At 36.3% G+C, this 14,348-nt stretch overlaps 1 protein-coding gene across 3 annotated transcripts in view; it reads left to right on the top strand.

Moving 5' to 3' along the window:
• Positions 1-14,348, top strand: part of INTS6 (integrator complex subunit 6) — a 45,409-nt gene that overhangs the window by 29,953 nt on the left and 1,108 nt on the right. For 2 of the 3 annotated variants that reach the window (XM_069802752.1, XM_069802750.1), the window contains exons 7-18: positions 131-256; positions 1,113-1,267; positions 4,166-4,318; positions 4,458-4,590; positions 5,109-5,203; positions 5,624-5,734; positions 7,355-7,570; positions 7,679-7,805; positions 9,010-9,152; positions 9,809-10,043; positions 10,791-11,162; positions 11,625-11,718. In XM_069802752.1, coding sequence (XP_069658853.1) covers positions 131-256; positions 1,113-1,267; positions 4,166-4,318; positions 4,458-4,590; positions 5,109-5,203; positions 5,624-5,734; positions 7,355-7,570; positions 7,679-7,805; positions 9,010-9,152; positions 9,809-10,043; positions 10,791-11,162; positions 11,625-11,718 — 1,960 coding nt within the window. The remainder of the gene's footprint in view (positions 1-130; positions 257-1,112; positions 1,268-4,165; positions 4,319-4,457; positions 4,591-5,108; positions 5,204-5,623; positions 5,735-7,354; positions 7,571-7,678; positions 7,806-9,009; positions 9,153-9,808; positions 10,044-10,790; positions 11,163-11,624; positions 11,719-14,348) is intronic. The other variant, XM_069802751.1, reaches the window with a different exon arrangement.

Raw genomic sequence — 14,348 nt, 5'->3', positions numbered from 1 at the left:
TCGGAAGAATCTTTAAATCAGCGATCCATATGTAAATCAATGTTTGTGACGGGTGAACAGTTTTAAATGATCCAAGTTAAAATAAGGGCAGAAACACTGAACAACCTTAACCTTGACTGTTTTGTTCTAGGTCGATCATATTGTGTGTGCTCTCCAAGAATGCTGAATCAATGTCTTGAGTCATTGGTGCAAAAAGTGCAAAGTGGAGTGGTAATAAATTTTGAAAAAGCTGGACCAGATCCCTCGCCAATTGATGGTACTTGAAATTTTTTACACTATGATATCAAATGGCGGGGATCACTATCCATATAACTTAGTGAACTTAATGTAATAGTTGGCAAAACAAAAGGAAGACTGTTGCAATTTAAAAGATAATACTACAAAAAGGACCTGCTGTGTCTGAAATTCTGTTGTTCTTTTTCAAAATACTGTGTAGCTGCTAGACACTATGTAAAACCTCTACATTTGGTCATATTACTCAGGTAGTTTTAAATGCAGTTACTCGCGTCAAGCATAGTTAAATGGGTTCATGAGTTTTAAGCAGTAGCTTTCAACCAGCTAGAAATGCAAATGGAAATACCGTGGGTTTATATGCTTATCCTTTTTTGTTTAATGTAGTAAAGTGACTGCATTAAGAGTTAAAATAGCAAATACAACTGTGCAGCCTTAACTTCTTGTTCTAAATAGTTTAGCTAGGTCCCTCTTAAGATGTTACTGAGAAGTGTTTGTGGGATTTTTTTTTAATCCTGCTTTGCTGCAATAAAAAGTTAGTCCAGTGGTATTAGTCGTGTGTAAAATTTTATTTTATGCATGGAAATGTGAAGGTTCTCTGTTAATAATAATGGGAGGAGAAAGAAGCTGATTATTGTGAAGGGCTCCAGATAATTGGCTTTCTCAGCTCTGATCCTCTAAACATTCAATGCTTATTTGGTTTCTCATAGTTTCTGGGTTTTTGCAGAAATACTTACTGACAACTGTCTGCTGTTCTTAGAATATTAACTGCAGGAAGAGCTTCCCTGGGGGTTTAGTTCTTAAACTCTTCACAGAAGTTGTTTAATACTCTTTTTGAGTTCTAACACTATTTTGACTCATAAAGCCTTTTTCTTCTGTAGATGGGCAGGTGGATATATCTAGATCCTTTGGACCCCAACCCTGGCACAGCTGTCACAAACTTATTTATGTCAGACCAAACCCTAAAACTGGGGTTCCTATAGGTCATTGGCCTGTTCCTGAATCCTTTTGGCCAGATCAAAATTCTCCAACGCTGGTACGTACTGAAGTTAGATAAAGCAAAGGGTTTGTGTGTTGGGGAATATTCCAGGATTTCCTATTCACTGATTTTTAAATCTTGAGATATGTACTTCATTGTAGCAACCATAAAAATGGTGTGACCCAAGAAGGAATGACACATGTAAACCTGTGTTGCAGTTATTTCTGATATATTACTGATGAGCAAATAATACCATGGGGTTTGCTTTTTAGTAACTTTGAAGCATTAAGAAACTGCCTATAACAGATTTATATGTCGACCTAGTATATGCACGTGGTGTTTCTGTTTGAACTCTGTTAAAATATCAAACCAGAAATAAGGTAGCACTTTGATAATAGCCTATCAAATTCTATTGCCTCGCAGATGGTATTAATAAAAGATAGTATGATCTTCCCAATTTTGAATCCTTGTGATAGTTCTGTCTTCATTCTAGCACGTGAATGTCATTTCATCTGCTGTGTGCAGTGTAGCCATACCTTAAGTTTATCCCAAGTAGAGAAACTTGTCTTGTTTTTTTAAATACTACCCAGAGAATTAATTTTATTTGTTCTTTTTCATAAATGGATGTATGCCACTGCCTTTTATTTGGTCTGAGAACTAATTGTTAGTATAGTATAATGTATTTTTGTATTTCTGCTAATCTTGAGAATCATTAAAATAGAAATAATGCAGTTGTATAATTGTTCCCTATATTTCATGATGATTTTTATTGAATTTTTGTGGGTTTTCTGATCTGAAACTAGTGTGCTGACTAGCAAACTTATTGATCTTTTCATAAATTTTATCTCCTTTGTTTGAAAAATCTATAAAGTTCTTTGAAATACAGGTTCTTGAGGAGTGATACAAGTATGAAATTTTAGTCATGTTTACAGGTTTGATATTGCTGGCATCCGTGGCCACATTCATTGAAGGACGTGGATGCCCTTCTGAACTACAAAGCAAGCTAGCATATATGAATAAAAGTAAATCTTCTATAGTCATTTAAAAAACAAAACGTCATTGTGTACTGGATATTAAAAAGCTGCTTTGTAGGAAAACTGTCCTGTGTACTCCTTGTAATCACTATGAATAGATTATGTGCCTCTATTCACTATAGAGTCAGTACAGTTTGTCTACTGCTGCAGATCTTGATTGTGATTGCTAAAACAGATCTTGCTAAGTGAAGATCTTGCTAAGCTTGTTGAACTGAATCTGCTAAAAACATGAGGTTGACTTACCTGAATAGCAAGAAGATGAGAAAATTCTTCTCTTAGTTGTAGCATGTATAGTTCTCATAACTGCATAAAGCACTGGATTATTGCATGTGCAGCTGAATTCCTGTTGACATCAATTGGAATTCCACATTGAACCTTCTATATGCAACATTGTGGAGCTAAGTTTGCTGATAATGTTTCAAGACTTGTATTTCCTTACTGTTCTGAAAACATGGTATTAAAACTTAGCATATTTTGTAACTCTTGGCTGTTTGAGTCCATAGTTAGATATTTTTCTTTTCCTCCCTGTTACCTGATCCACAGTGGAGTTGTCTCAAACAGTCCTACCCCAACAACTGTTTTGTGTACTGTAGGTAATGATACTATCAAGGCTTTCTTAAATGTATATGGAAGTCTGCTAATAATTGTGTTGGCAGATCAACATATAAATGGCTGCTCCCACTGCTCTGAGGTAAAAATAGTTCTGCTGTCCAGCCAAGGGTTATTTGACTTCTCAAGTCTTAGCATTCAACTTCTTTTGCAGCCTTTTTATTGCTAGTATAGCTGCTTCATGGCTTGGTCAAAAACTCCACCACAATTATTTATTGGAGGCATCTTCTTTGAAGAGAACTGCGGTTCCTTCAGTTGGTTGGGCCTCCTGTTTTGTGTGCACTTGGACAGTACACCTCCCTCAGAGTGGAGACGCTCCAGGCAAGACCCAGCTCTGTGGACAGATAACATTTGGGTGGCTCATCCTAAAAGGAAGAGGCTAGAGTTTCTAGATGTAGGAAAACTACTTTCAAGTTGAGGTGGTAGGAAGGTCCAAGAAACCCTGTGTTTCCCTAGTTTATCTTATGTATTTATTAGTTACCTTCTTGTAAAGAGAGTAAATGGAAGGAGGCTTCCCAACTGAGCTCTTCCCCAGAGCCTTGTGGCCTTGTAGGAGGCTCAGGGTAAGTATAAGAGCTTATGTTCCTCTCCTGAAAACCCTCGAGTGGAAGGCGTACAGCTCCAATTTTCATTACACACAAAACATCAGCTTTCCCTTCCAGCAAAAGAAATTTCAAATATGTTGTTAACCTACACTTGAAACTCAAGGCACAAAGGCCTTTTCCCTGTGATTAATAAAAAGATTAAAATCCAAACACTTAAATTGCTTGAATTGAAATAATTTTTCACAGGCCTAGTTAAAATGTGAGTTCTTCTAAAGCTTGTTTTTTTTCTGAACTCATGCTGCTCTTGGTCATTATAACTCAGTTTGAATCTTGTAACTCTTTAATTTGCCAAGAAGGAAAAGTGCTGGAGGAAGTCAGCAAATGCAAAAGTACAGTGCCTGCTTCTGTGGGGAATAAAGATGGGCATGCCCCAGAGTAGCATTGAAGATGTTTTTGTCCCCACTGGGATTTACTTCCATTTGCAATGTTTTTGTGTATATGCAAGAAGTTTTACTTGCATACTGTTCTAGACTTAATAGGTAAAACAATTGGCATTTACTTAGAAAATAAGATTCCTTCAGATTATAAGACAGTACTAAGGTCATAAATTAATTGCTTCGGACTCACTAACAATAAATATGAATCCTGTATTGAATAGGCTTATTAAATATGTCTGTTTTCAAAGAACCTGTATTACTTTAGTTGTCATAGCACAATTGCATTTTAATCGTTGCGCAGACTTATTAACAGTGAATGCTTATGTTTAGCCACCTCGCACATCTCATCCTGTGGTGAAATTTTCCTGTACTGACTGTGAACCGATGGTCATTGACAAACTGCCTTTTGATAAATACGAGTTAGAACCTTCACCACTGACCCAGTTTATCCTGGAAAGAAAATCCCCTCAGACCTGCTGGCAGGCAAGTAGAGTGCATGCTGAATTGGAAGTTATTTGTAGAATGCTGTTTTTCATAGACTTTATTCTATAATCAAAATAGGATGTAAATTTTCAGCACACAATATTTTGGATTTACATAAATATAATGTGTTTTATTGCAGGTATATGTGAGCAATAGTGCAAAATACAGTGAACTTGGTCATCCTTTTGGTTACTTGAAAGCTAGTACAGCGCTGAATTGTGTGAATTTATTTGTGATGCCTTACAATTATCCAGTCCTCCTTCCACTGCTAGGTAAATACCACTTCATAAAAAATTTTCTTAGGTGGTAGGCAATTGAAGAATTGATCTCTTCTAATTAGATTACTGCAATTAATGCCAGTGTTAATCACACACCTGTAGAAAGGTAGGATGTTGAGCAATGTATTTGTCATCAGTAACTTGTTTCACTTGTCACCAATTGGCTGACCTTCATGACCCAGACTCAATGTGTAAGATAATTTACTTAATCATCACTGCTCTGGATATGTTGTGGTCTCGCTTTTCATTATTTTAGGATCCATTTTTCCCAATCTGTTGTCTCAATTACCAATTCAATTTGATAAATAATTTATCAGGTTCCATCTTTTGGCTGCAGCATTAATCTTGTCTGTGTGTATATTTAGTTTAGTTATATGTATGTTAAAATACGTATATTAATTTAAGCACTGAGCAATTGGCATTTGTTTGAGAGTTTCTTTTATTAGAAAAAAAGATGCAATGCTGTCTAGACATGCCTTTCATTTTGTCTCTTTTCTTTTTATAACCATCAGATGACTTGTTTAAAGTACACAAGGCAAAGCCTACATTGAAATGGCGACAGTCATTTGAAAGCTATTTGAAGACAATGCCTCCTTATTATCTTGGGGTAAGATGACTTACTGTGTTAAAATTTCTATTTTGTTATGTAACTATAGTTATCTTTCCACTATGGGTGTAGTCCCTATTTCAAGTAGAATATGTATTAATTTAAGAGAGAATAGCTAAACTTCATGCATAATAATCCTGTTTTCACTGGAGTCCTGTGGAAGGCTTGAGACCTGAATGTTATGAAAATTTCATCAGCTGTGACTCGTATATAAATGATATCTCTGTTCATAATTGATTCTGTATGAATGGAACAACGCTTTAAAAGAACAACAAAAATGCTGCCCTTGAAAGTCTTTGTTTTTCTTCTTTTCTAACTTTGAAGACCTCAGATTCTATTTGAAATGGATACAGTTAGTTGAAGTATGTATACAACACTTATAAAGTTAAATATGACTATACAATATATTCCATGTTTCAGCCTTTGAAGAAAGCTGTGAGAATGATGGGAGCACCAAACCTTATAGCTGACAATGTGGAATATGGACTTAGTTACAGTGTCATTTCATATCTCAAAAAGTTGAGTCAGCAGGTAATGTTGAAGCAAAAGAGCAGTAAAAACTTTTTTAAGATTATCCTGATATTAGAATTACTCAAGTTCAATGGCTTTGAAGGGAAAAAAGAGCAGAAAGATCAAGTTAATACCTTCCCATAAGCAATTAGCAAAAAAGCACTTCAGTTTTCTGAAATGAGGGAAAACTTAACATTTAAAAATAGACTTTATAGACTGGACTATAGAGGTAGATATGGAGGTACAAATTGAGATTTTTTTGTATTTAAGGACCATTTTTACTTGTACAGACAGTAACATATTTTTGTCCAAAAGAAAACATGTTGTCTTACCTTAGATATTGAAGATGTCCTAGCATTTTTTTCAGAAAATAGAGATTTATACTTTGTGCATTTGAATTGGAAAGTGTCCTTTCTTTGGCTTGTGAAAGGAAACAAAGTGTTCCGTAAATATAAACTGACATAATTCAGAATCTCAAATAAGGATACAGTCATAGAAGTGGCAAGTGACCTTTTGAAATTGTTGACTGTGTTCAGAATAGTGCCCATATCTTTGACTAGTCTCCTGCACCAGCTAAAGCATTTCTGCCTTGCTACCTCCACTTTTATTTTGTTAAACTGTGCATGTTAAGCTTTCTTGTTCAAGGTAATAAAAAAATGCAGTAGGCTTGAAACTTCAAGAAACAGTAGTGCAAGTACTTGTAACTTAACTAATGAGTTTGACCAGCTTTTTCTTAAAACATTAATAAAAATGATTGAGGGAGCAAACTTCTTGAAGTTTATAGTATATCCTATTAAATCACAGTCATGTTGCTCACTATTCTGTGGACTGATCTCTCAACCTAGATATCTTAGACTCCTAAGATATAATGACATGCACTGCAAATTGTACTTAAAGCTTTTCTAACTTCTGAAAGGCACTGCTAATAGAGACCCAGTATTCTTAATAAGTATATATTCAAATTTTGAGTAGGCTATAAATTTATGTGAAACTGCGAAAACAACATTGGCAGGTGTATTAGTAAATTACTTTTGGCTCTTTGTTCAACTATATTCTGCCAAAAAGCTGGCATTTATGAACATGTTTGATTTTGGTACAAATCTAACATAATATTGGGGGTTAGGTCTGTCTAGTCAAACAGAATTGGGTATTGTAATGTATTTCATATTTATTAATGTTATGACTATTTGTATTGAGCTTTTAAAAAGTTGATACCATTGTGTGACTGATCACAACTATAGTTGTGGGAGAATCAGTCTTTTGAGAACTACAGTGTTTAGCTGTGATTGTAGAAAACAGTCCATGTGAGTACAGATAGATTTGCAGAGAATTACTAGTCAAATTATGGCATTTTATGAAAATAAAAGCATTGCATGCATATTGGTGCTTAGATACCATAATGGGCAGCAGAGGAGAAATATGCAGAAGACCTAGGCACAAACTGTTCACTATATTTAAAATTGTAGTAAGCATTAAGTGGTTATGTATTAAGCACTCCTTAAGCACTCATCCTGGTTATGGTCGTCATAGTGTATTAGCACATTGTTGAATCTTCTGGATAGGAATTTAAAATGAATAAGTCTGACTAATCCTTTTAAGAGCATATTGTCAATTTTATTTATTTATTTATTTCAAATTAAGGCCAAAATAGAGTCCGATAGAGTCATTGGCTCTGTAGGCAAAAAGGTAGCGCAAGAGACTGGAATTAAGGTCAGAAGCAGATCACACAACCTGTCTATGGCACATAGGAACGATTTTCAACATCTGCTACAGGGGATTACTGGGGAAATTCCTCATAGACCTCTAGACCTCAATATGAAGGAGTATGCTGGGTTCCAAATAGCTTTGCTGAATAAGGTAAGCACCACTGTGTGTAATGTTGTTATTTTCAATATACTTCCATTGAAATGCTAGATATTGTTTCATACATGGTATTAATTGGAACTTTATTTGCTGGAACCATAGGATTTGAAACCTCAGACTTTTAGAAATGCTTATGACATACCCAGAAGAAATCTTTTGGATCAGTTAACACGAATGAGATCTAATTTACTGAAGAGTACTCGCAAGTTCCTCAAAGGACAAGATGAAGGTTAGATAACAGTTTATTTTTTGTCTACTTGTGATGTGATTGGTACTAAAAAAATGAGGACTATAACAAGTAGCGTAGTTCTTTAAAACTTCGTGGATGTCTGCTACTGCCATTAAACTGCATGTTCTTTTAGATTTTTTTTTTCTTAAATAACTTACTGGAAGAAAAAATGGTGAGGCTAGAGAAGATTGCAGATTCACTGCTCTGTCCTTTAGTCCGTATGAGGAGACTTGGGCTTTTAAATAAGATTTTGTTTACTGTTTTTTTCACAACTTTCATGATGTATCTGGAAAAAAATCACAGGGCAGTTCTGAACATTACGATCTCTCTCTATAGAAGTGGATTTTTAGCAGTGGAAAAGTAAGGTTGCTCACTGGGTGCTGCCTTAGGCCAACAGCAAATAGTTCAGTAGTCTGCTAATTTATTCCTTTACCTTTCTACTGTGTCTTCTGATACTGCTTTATGGCAACAGAAGATGATGAAGTAAGTGGAGAAAATGAGAAGAGCAATGTGTATGTTACATTAGTCTTGCCACTACTTGGGTCAGATTAACATCTGTAATGAAGTGATAATGTAAGGTGAAATGCAGAGAAGTTACTCTTTGGGGAGGGGGTTAAACCACTAAAAGCATACGTTTTGCTTGTTCAAAGGCTTGGCAACTTTAAATCCATAACAAGTTTAGAATCAGGTCCTATGGATTTTAAGAATTTCTTGATTCCAGTGGTCAAAAATCACCATTGCTTTGGGAAAATGCTAGTCTCATCAAAAAATTTTGGGTGGCTAAAATTGGGTTATGTCAAAGCTGTATGCAGCATGGCATTACTACTTTGCATTAATGTGTCTTTTGTTTGTAGTAATGTTTTAGTTATAATTTGTTCCCAGTCTCAGTTTTTTCACCCATCTGCCCTGTTGAAAACTTATGGGACATATTGGAAAACTAACATCCATGTATGACAACTATTGCTTATTTCCCTGTCATAATGATAAATACACAAGGCACGTACTGATTCATTTAAGCAAGTTTCCTGCACTCAAAACATGATGGTATAAATACCAGTTAGGCAAGAATAATGGTGAGTTTTGCAAATCTATTTTGTTAATGCATTTGATAAAAGACTGAAAACTGGAGGTGTGAAGTGGATATAGACTAAATTCTCATAAGGTGAGCAGTATCATATATTAATAAACCCTTCTGTTATGATAGATCAAGTTCACAGCGTACCTATAGCACAAATGGGAAACTACCAGGAGTATCTAAAACAAATACCTTCTCCGCTCCGAGAGCTTGATCCTGATCAACCACGAAGGCTTCATACGTTTGGCAATCCATTCAAATTGGACAAGAAGGTGACTTTCCTGTAAAGCTTTTTAAAAATGTGCTGTTGTGAGTGTGTGCACTGCCGATTAGACCATTCAAAGAGCAATGTATTGGAGAATCACTTTCCAGTATTTGGAGAAGTACTGCTTACAGGAAAGCGTCTCAGATGTTTTTCCATCAATAGTATTCTATGGAGGGCAGTCTTTATTGGAAAATCAGTATTATGCCTCTGAATTGTATTATAAATGAAATATGTTTGTCACTGTAGTATAACTAATACCTAATCATGTTTTCTTTACCAAACTTCCTCCATAAAAAGCTTCCCTTAACTTTGAGAGCATGGACTCTCCCTTTTGTCCAGATCTGTCTTGGACTTGACCAAATTACCAATGTCATTTAGAGCTGCTCTTATAAATGTTTTAGTTATTTTGCAATTACTGAAAAGGAAGTTTGACAGCCCACTCAGTTGTCTTACTAGGCAGACTGTTGGATAAGGGCCTTAAGCACATTGATTTAGTCTAGGGAGGTTTTGGTTGACATTTGAGAATTCAGTACATAATGGCATGTTTTACATAGTTGCCTTATACATGGTAAACATCATCATAACATCAAAGCATTCATTGTATTTTATATGATGTATTTTTGGCATAAAGTTTAAGAATTCTCCCCGTTAAATTAATTACAGGGAATGATGATAGATGAAGCAGATGAATTTGTATCAGGACCTCAAAATAAACATAAAAGACCTGGAGAACCAAATATGCAAGGGATTCCAAAAAGACGACGTTGTATGTCCCCACTGCTCAGAGGTCGACCGCAAACTCCTCCAGTTGTGAATAACCACATTGGAGGGAAAGGGCCACCAACGCCAATCACTCAAGCACAGCCTGATGTTATTAAACCTATTCCTATTCACAAAAGTAAGTGAATCTTCATCATCTTTAGAGAGTTTGCTTTTTAATTTATGCAAAAAACTTGTTTATGTAGAAATGCCATTGGCTGATTTCCCAAATATGGCGATTTTATCCCTCATTTTTGAAAATGAAGTATTTAAGTGTGCATCTGGGGTTAATTACAGAAAGAGTTAAAATAGTCCTTCAGACAGAAGTCTCTTTCATATGAACTTCCCAGTATAAACAATGCATTTCCTGTATTAAATGAGGAGACAATGTAAACAGTCAGAAGGGTGTTCTTCCTTTGCCTGGGAATGCAGATGCTCCAATAGTATCGCAATGTGAAGTTAATTTGAATTTTGCTTCAAGTGTGGTGAATTCACTTCCCGTAGTGTGGAGCTGAGGTGCTGTAAGTCTTGCTCACTGTTCAGCACTAAAGTAAACTTTGTCAGTTCAATTTAATGGGGAAAGACAAGCATGTCATTAAAACAGATTTTACAGGTGCTTTTTCTTTTGTTGGTGTCATATAGCAATTTTTCTTTTCATATATAGAATATACCTGTGGATTTTTTTTTAAGCCATTAATTGCCAGAAGATATAGTAATGTGCTCACTATTACAACCCACAAACACATTTTCTTATGCCTGGTGTGTAGAGTAGACTATACAAGCTGGAGCATAGCTTTACAAGAGTTTAATACTGAACTGACTTATTGACTTATATCAGATGATAAAGAATGTGAAACTGACAAGAGTAATCTTTTTTTTTTTTCAGCATCAGAAACAAATAATGAGGTTACAATGGATGATGTGGTTGAGAATCATGTTACAGACCCACTTTCATCAGACGTTTTCCCAAATACTGTGGATTCAGAGTTTTCAATTCCCTCTTCTCCGTTCAACTCATTGGATCGACCAGCAGCTCATACAGAGGATGTAGGCCATGAACATTTAGAGAATAACTTGAATGTTGACGGGTTTTTGGAGAATCATGAGGAATCAGGTAGTAAAGAGCAAAGTACTGAAGAGAACTTGCCGATGTCTTCACCCAGCAAAGGGAGAAAAACAGCGCATTGCAGAAGTTCCAGAGAGATTAATATAGAGCTAAGAGCACAAATTATGAAAGAGATCCGAAAACCAGGAAGGAGTAAGTATACCAAATCTCTTTCAGGTGATTGGCATGAGAGCCAGACAAAGAATTCACATTAGATCACTATTTTAGAAACATGATGAACCATGAGACTGAAGCAAAATAAATTTAAAGCTGAAAAGATTTGTTTTAAAACCTCTGCTAAAAACTTCCCAGATGAGTGATTAAAACATTGCTATACTTATCAATGTCCATGATGGTCATGTTTTTTATATTATCAGTGTTAGAATTCTTGTTAGGTGTTCCAGTAATACCCTAAACTGCAGTTTCCTGTTTTTTTTAATGCTAGTGTTCATTAAACAGTATGTCATTGCTACAGGCCTGGTTGATAGGAGATATATCCTAAAAGCTTACAAAAGCTGAATGAAATCTGTTGCATTTCACTCAGATTTCACTCAGAACAACAGATATTTGTATAGGCATTTCTTAAGTAACTATGATTTTGCTCTTCTCTTTAAGAATATGAAAGAATCTTCTTTTTACTGAAGCATGTACAAGGAAGCTTACAAACCCGACTGATATTTTTACAAAATGTTATTAAAGAAGCTTCAAGGTAGGTAACTGAATTGTATTAATCTTTTAAAACTGCACCATGTACTGCTATACATAACTGCTTGACAACCATGCAGTTCTTTATTTGAAACCTGCCACACAATGCTTTGCACTGCAAATAAATAATTCCCTAGAAGAAAATCCAGAAACACATAAACTTACTGATGTGTGTTGTTTGCACAAGCTTACCTTTTTGCCTCACATTTTGTCTTTAAAAATGTGACTCTCTTCCTACAAAATTTGGCAGCAGTTGAGTGTTACTGTTGGATGCATCAGAATTAAATCCTCTCTCCCACCATAGTCAACAGTTTTCTGTATCTACTGGTAGAAAAGGTTGGCAATTCTGTTTCTGTTGACTGTTGTTAAATTTTAATTTTTATTGGTTTGAGTGTAGGAAGAGCTTAATCTCTCTCCTTGGTTAGATTTTTATAGTGTGGTCATTTCACCCACCTGGATAACACTGCAGTTCTCTGCTTCTTTCCTTATCCAGGCAAGCTATCACATTTAACCAAGGTTCCCTACTCCCTGCAGGAAACATGTCTAGGCTCTCCAGAGTTCTCAGGATAGTCTTGTTTTGTTAACTGATAGATGACCTTTGCAGTGCTAATGGAATGCAATTCAAATTTGGGATGCCTGCTCTCTTTCCCTGCTCCAAGGAGCTCTGACTCTGAACACAGACTTAAGAAAGCTCTTGAGCATTTCAGCAACAAAATGTGTGTTTAAAAACTGTCCCCATTCAATTCTGGAGGCTAATCCACTAGAGAGTTGTGAGGGGAGAGGAAGGTTTCTAAAACAATCCAGTTTTCAGCATCCTGCGGAAACTGACTGTCCTGCAGTTCCTCTTCTGATAGCAGAAAAGCTATCACTTTTGAGAGGCAGAAATCAAGGTGAGGTAGATAATGGATATTTTTTTTTTCTTCTTCTTCCAGTTGATTGTGAAAATATTAAGGACAAGGGTATACCACATCTCAATTTCAAATCCTTAGCTATTTCTGTTCTGGCAAAGACTTGACTTATGCTTAGTGATACACATTTGGCTCAGCCTGGGTGGGTAGTATTAGTGCTTATAAGGAGTCCTTACTGAACACAAGAGACATGACTTCCCAATAGACGGCTATAACTTTGGATGCACAAACTGAAGAGTTGTTTAGGAAAGGGCTAAAAGGAAGTAGCCTATGTAGTGGAGAGGTCTTCAGTATTTCTGGAGTTCGCATAGCAAGCCATTTATGGTCCTAGTGCTAAGAATAAGTGTTTTTTTTAATTCTCTGCGAAATAGTCTAGAGCAAAAGGTGACAAAATACAGATCAACATTCTCCAAATCAACCAACTTCTCAGTATGAGAAATTGAGTTCCTTTTTATTTATTCTCCAAATCAAGAGCTTTAGGGTACTAATACACATAGCAAAGCCCAGAGTGTGTACCTAGGCAAACTGCTGACCAATACCCACTAGTGATAAAAATGCTGGCAAGAAATAATACAACCAATTTCAAAAGAATAATGAAGCTTTATGCTCAATAGCTAGAACTACTCAAGGAAGTTTTATTAAGGGAACTAATATTCTTAGAGTGAAGAGTTGCATTAGTGTCAATGCTTAATTCTGTTAATTACAGTATTAGTTAATGTGGTAAATTGTTTCTGTTGATGTGGAAAAAATAGTTTGCTGTAGGGTTCAGCATTTGGAAAAGAACTTTCAGTGAGATGTGCTGAAGGGCTTGACATAGTGCACTGTAAACCTGAATTCTTGTGACAACAGTTATGTGAGAATAGTTAGCAATGTGTTTTTTCCCCACTTTCCACCAGGTTTTAAGTTTCTAGGAAATGTCTGCTGTTAACTTGTAGAGCTGCTTCAGAGGGGCTTGAAGGTATTCTGGAAAGTAATGTTACTGAGTCACTTGCACAGAGTATTAGCACGTTAAATTTTCACTAGGATTGTATTATAATAAAGCACTTTGCTATTAGATTATTGTACTTTTACTACAGGGAATGAGAAGGAATAATTACCTATTTCCCAGGTTAATACTTTTTAACAAGCAGGGAGCAGTTGTGAAAGCAATGAGGAAGAATGAAGGGGAAGCAGTACTTGAAGTGTGGGGTTTCTATAGGGTTACTGAGGAGAACTGTGATGAGAAGGATGGGTAAGGGGCCCAGAGCATGGGTATTCAACAAGATAGTCAGTGGTTGGCAATGGGAGCTTGTTTCCCCGTAGTCAAGCTGGGGTTGTGGGGAGGTCTGTGGTCTGGGAATTAGGGCAGATGCCATGTTTCTGTGAGTCAAGAACATGGACTGGGAGGCCTGGCCGGGACTAGAGGCTTTTGCTGGGGTTTACTAAGGCCACAGGACTGAAACCTGGTCTGTAGTTCAGAATAGTACCGAGCTGAGAAAGCATGTGGTCTTTTCCTTGCTGCTCATCTTTGAGTATGCATACAGCTGCCAAAGTATCGGTCGGATGTGGCTTCTCAGATGCAGAAATGTTGCAAGGGGGAGGGCTAGCTGGAAACAGCAAGGAGCTGTGAGCGCCGAGGCAGGGATGTGAGCAAAGGGGACAAAATGGTCTGCTGTTCAAATTTATGTAATCGATATGGAATAGAACTGCAGAGACTCGAGGTATGGATTACAACTGCATTTTCTTT

Source organism: Haliaeetus albicilla, chromosome 15, assembly GCF_947461875.1.
Source record: "Haliaeetus albicilla chromosome 15, bHalAlb1.1, whole genome shotgun sequence".
Taxonomy (NCBI): domain Eukaryota; kingdom Metazoa; phylum Chordata; class Aves; order Accipitriformes; family Accipitridae; genus Haliaeetus; species Haliaeetus albicilla.
Note: the sequence above shows the minus strand (reverse complement) of the source record. Positions and strands in the feature narration are given on the sequence as shown.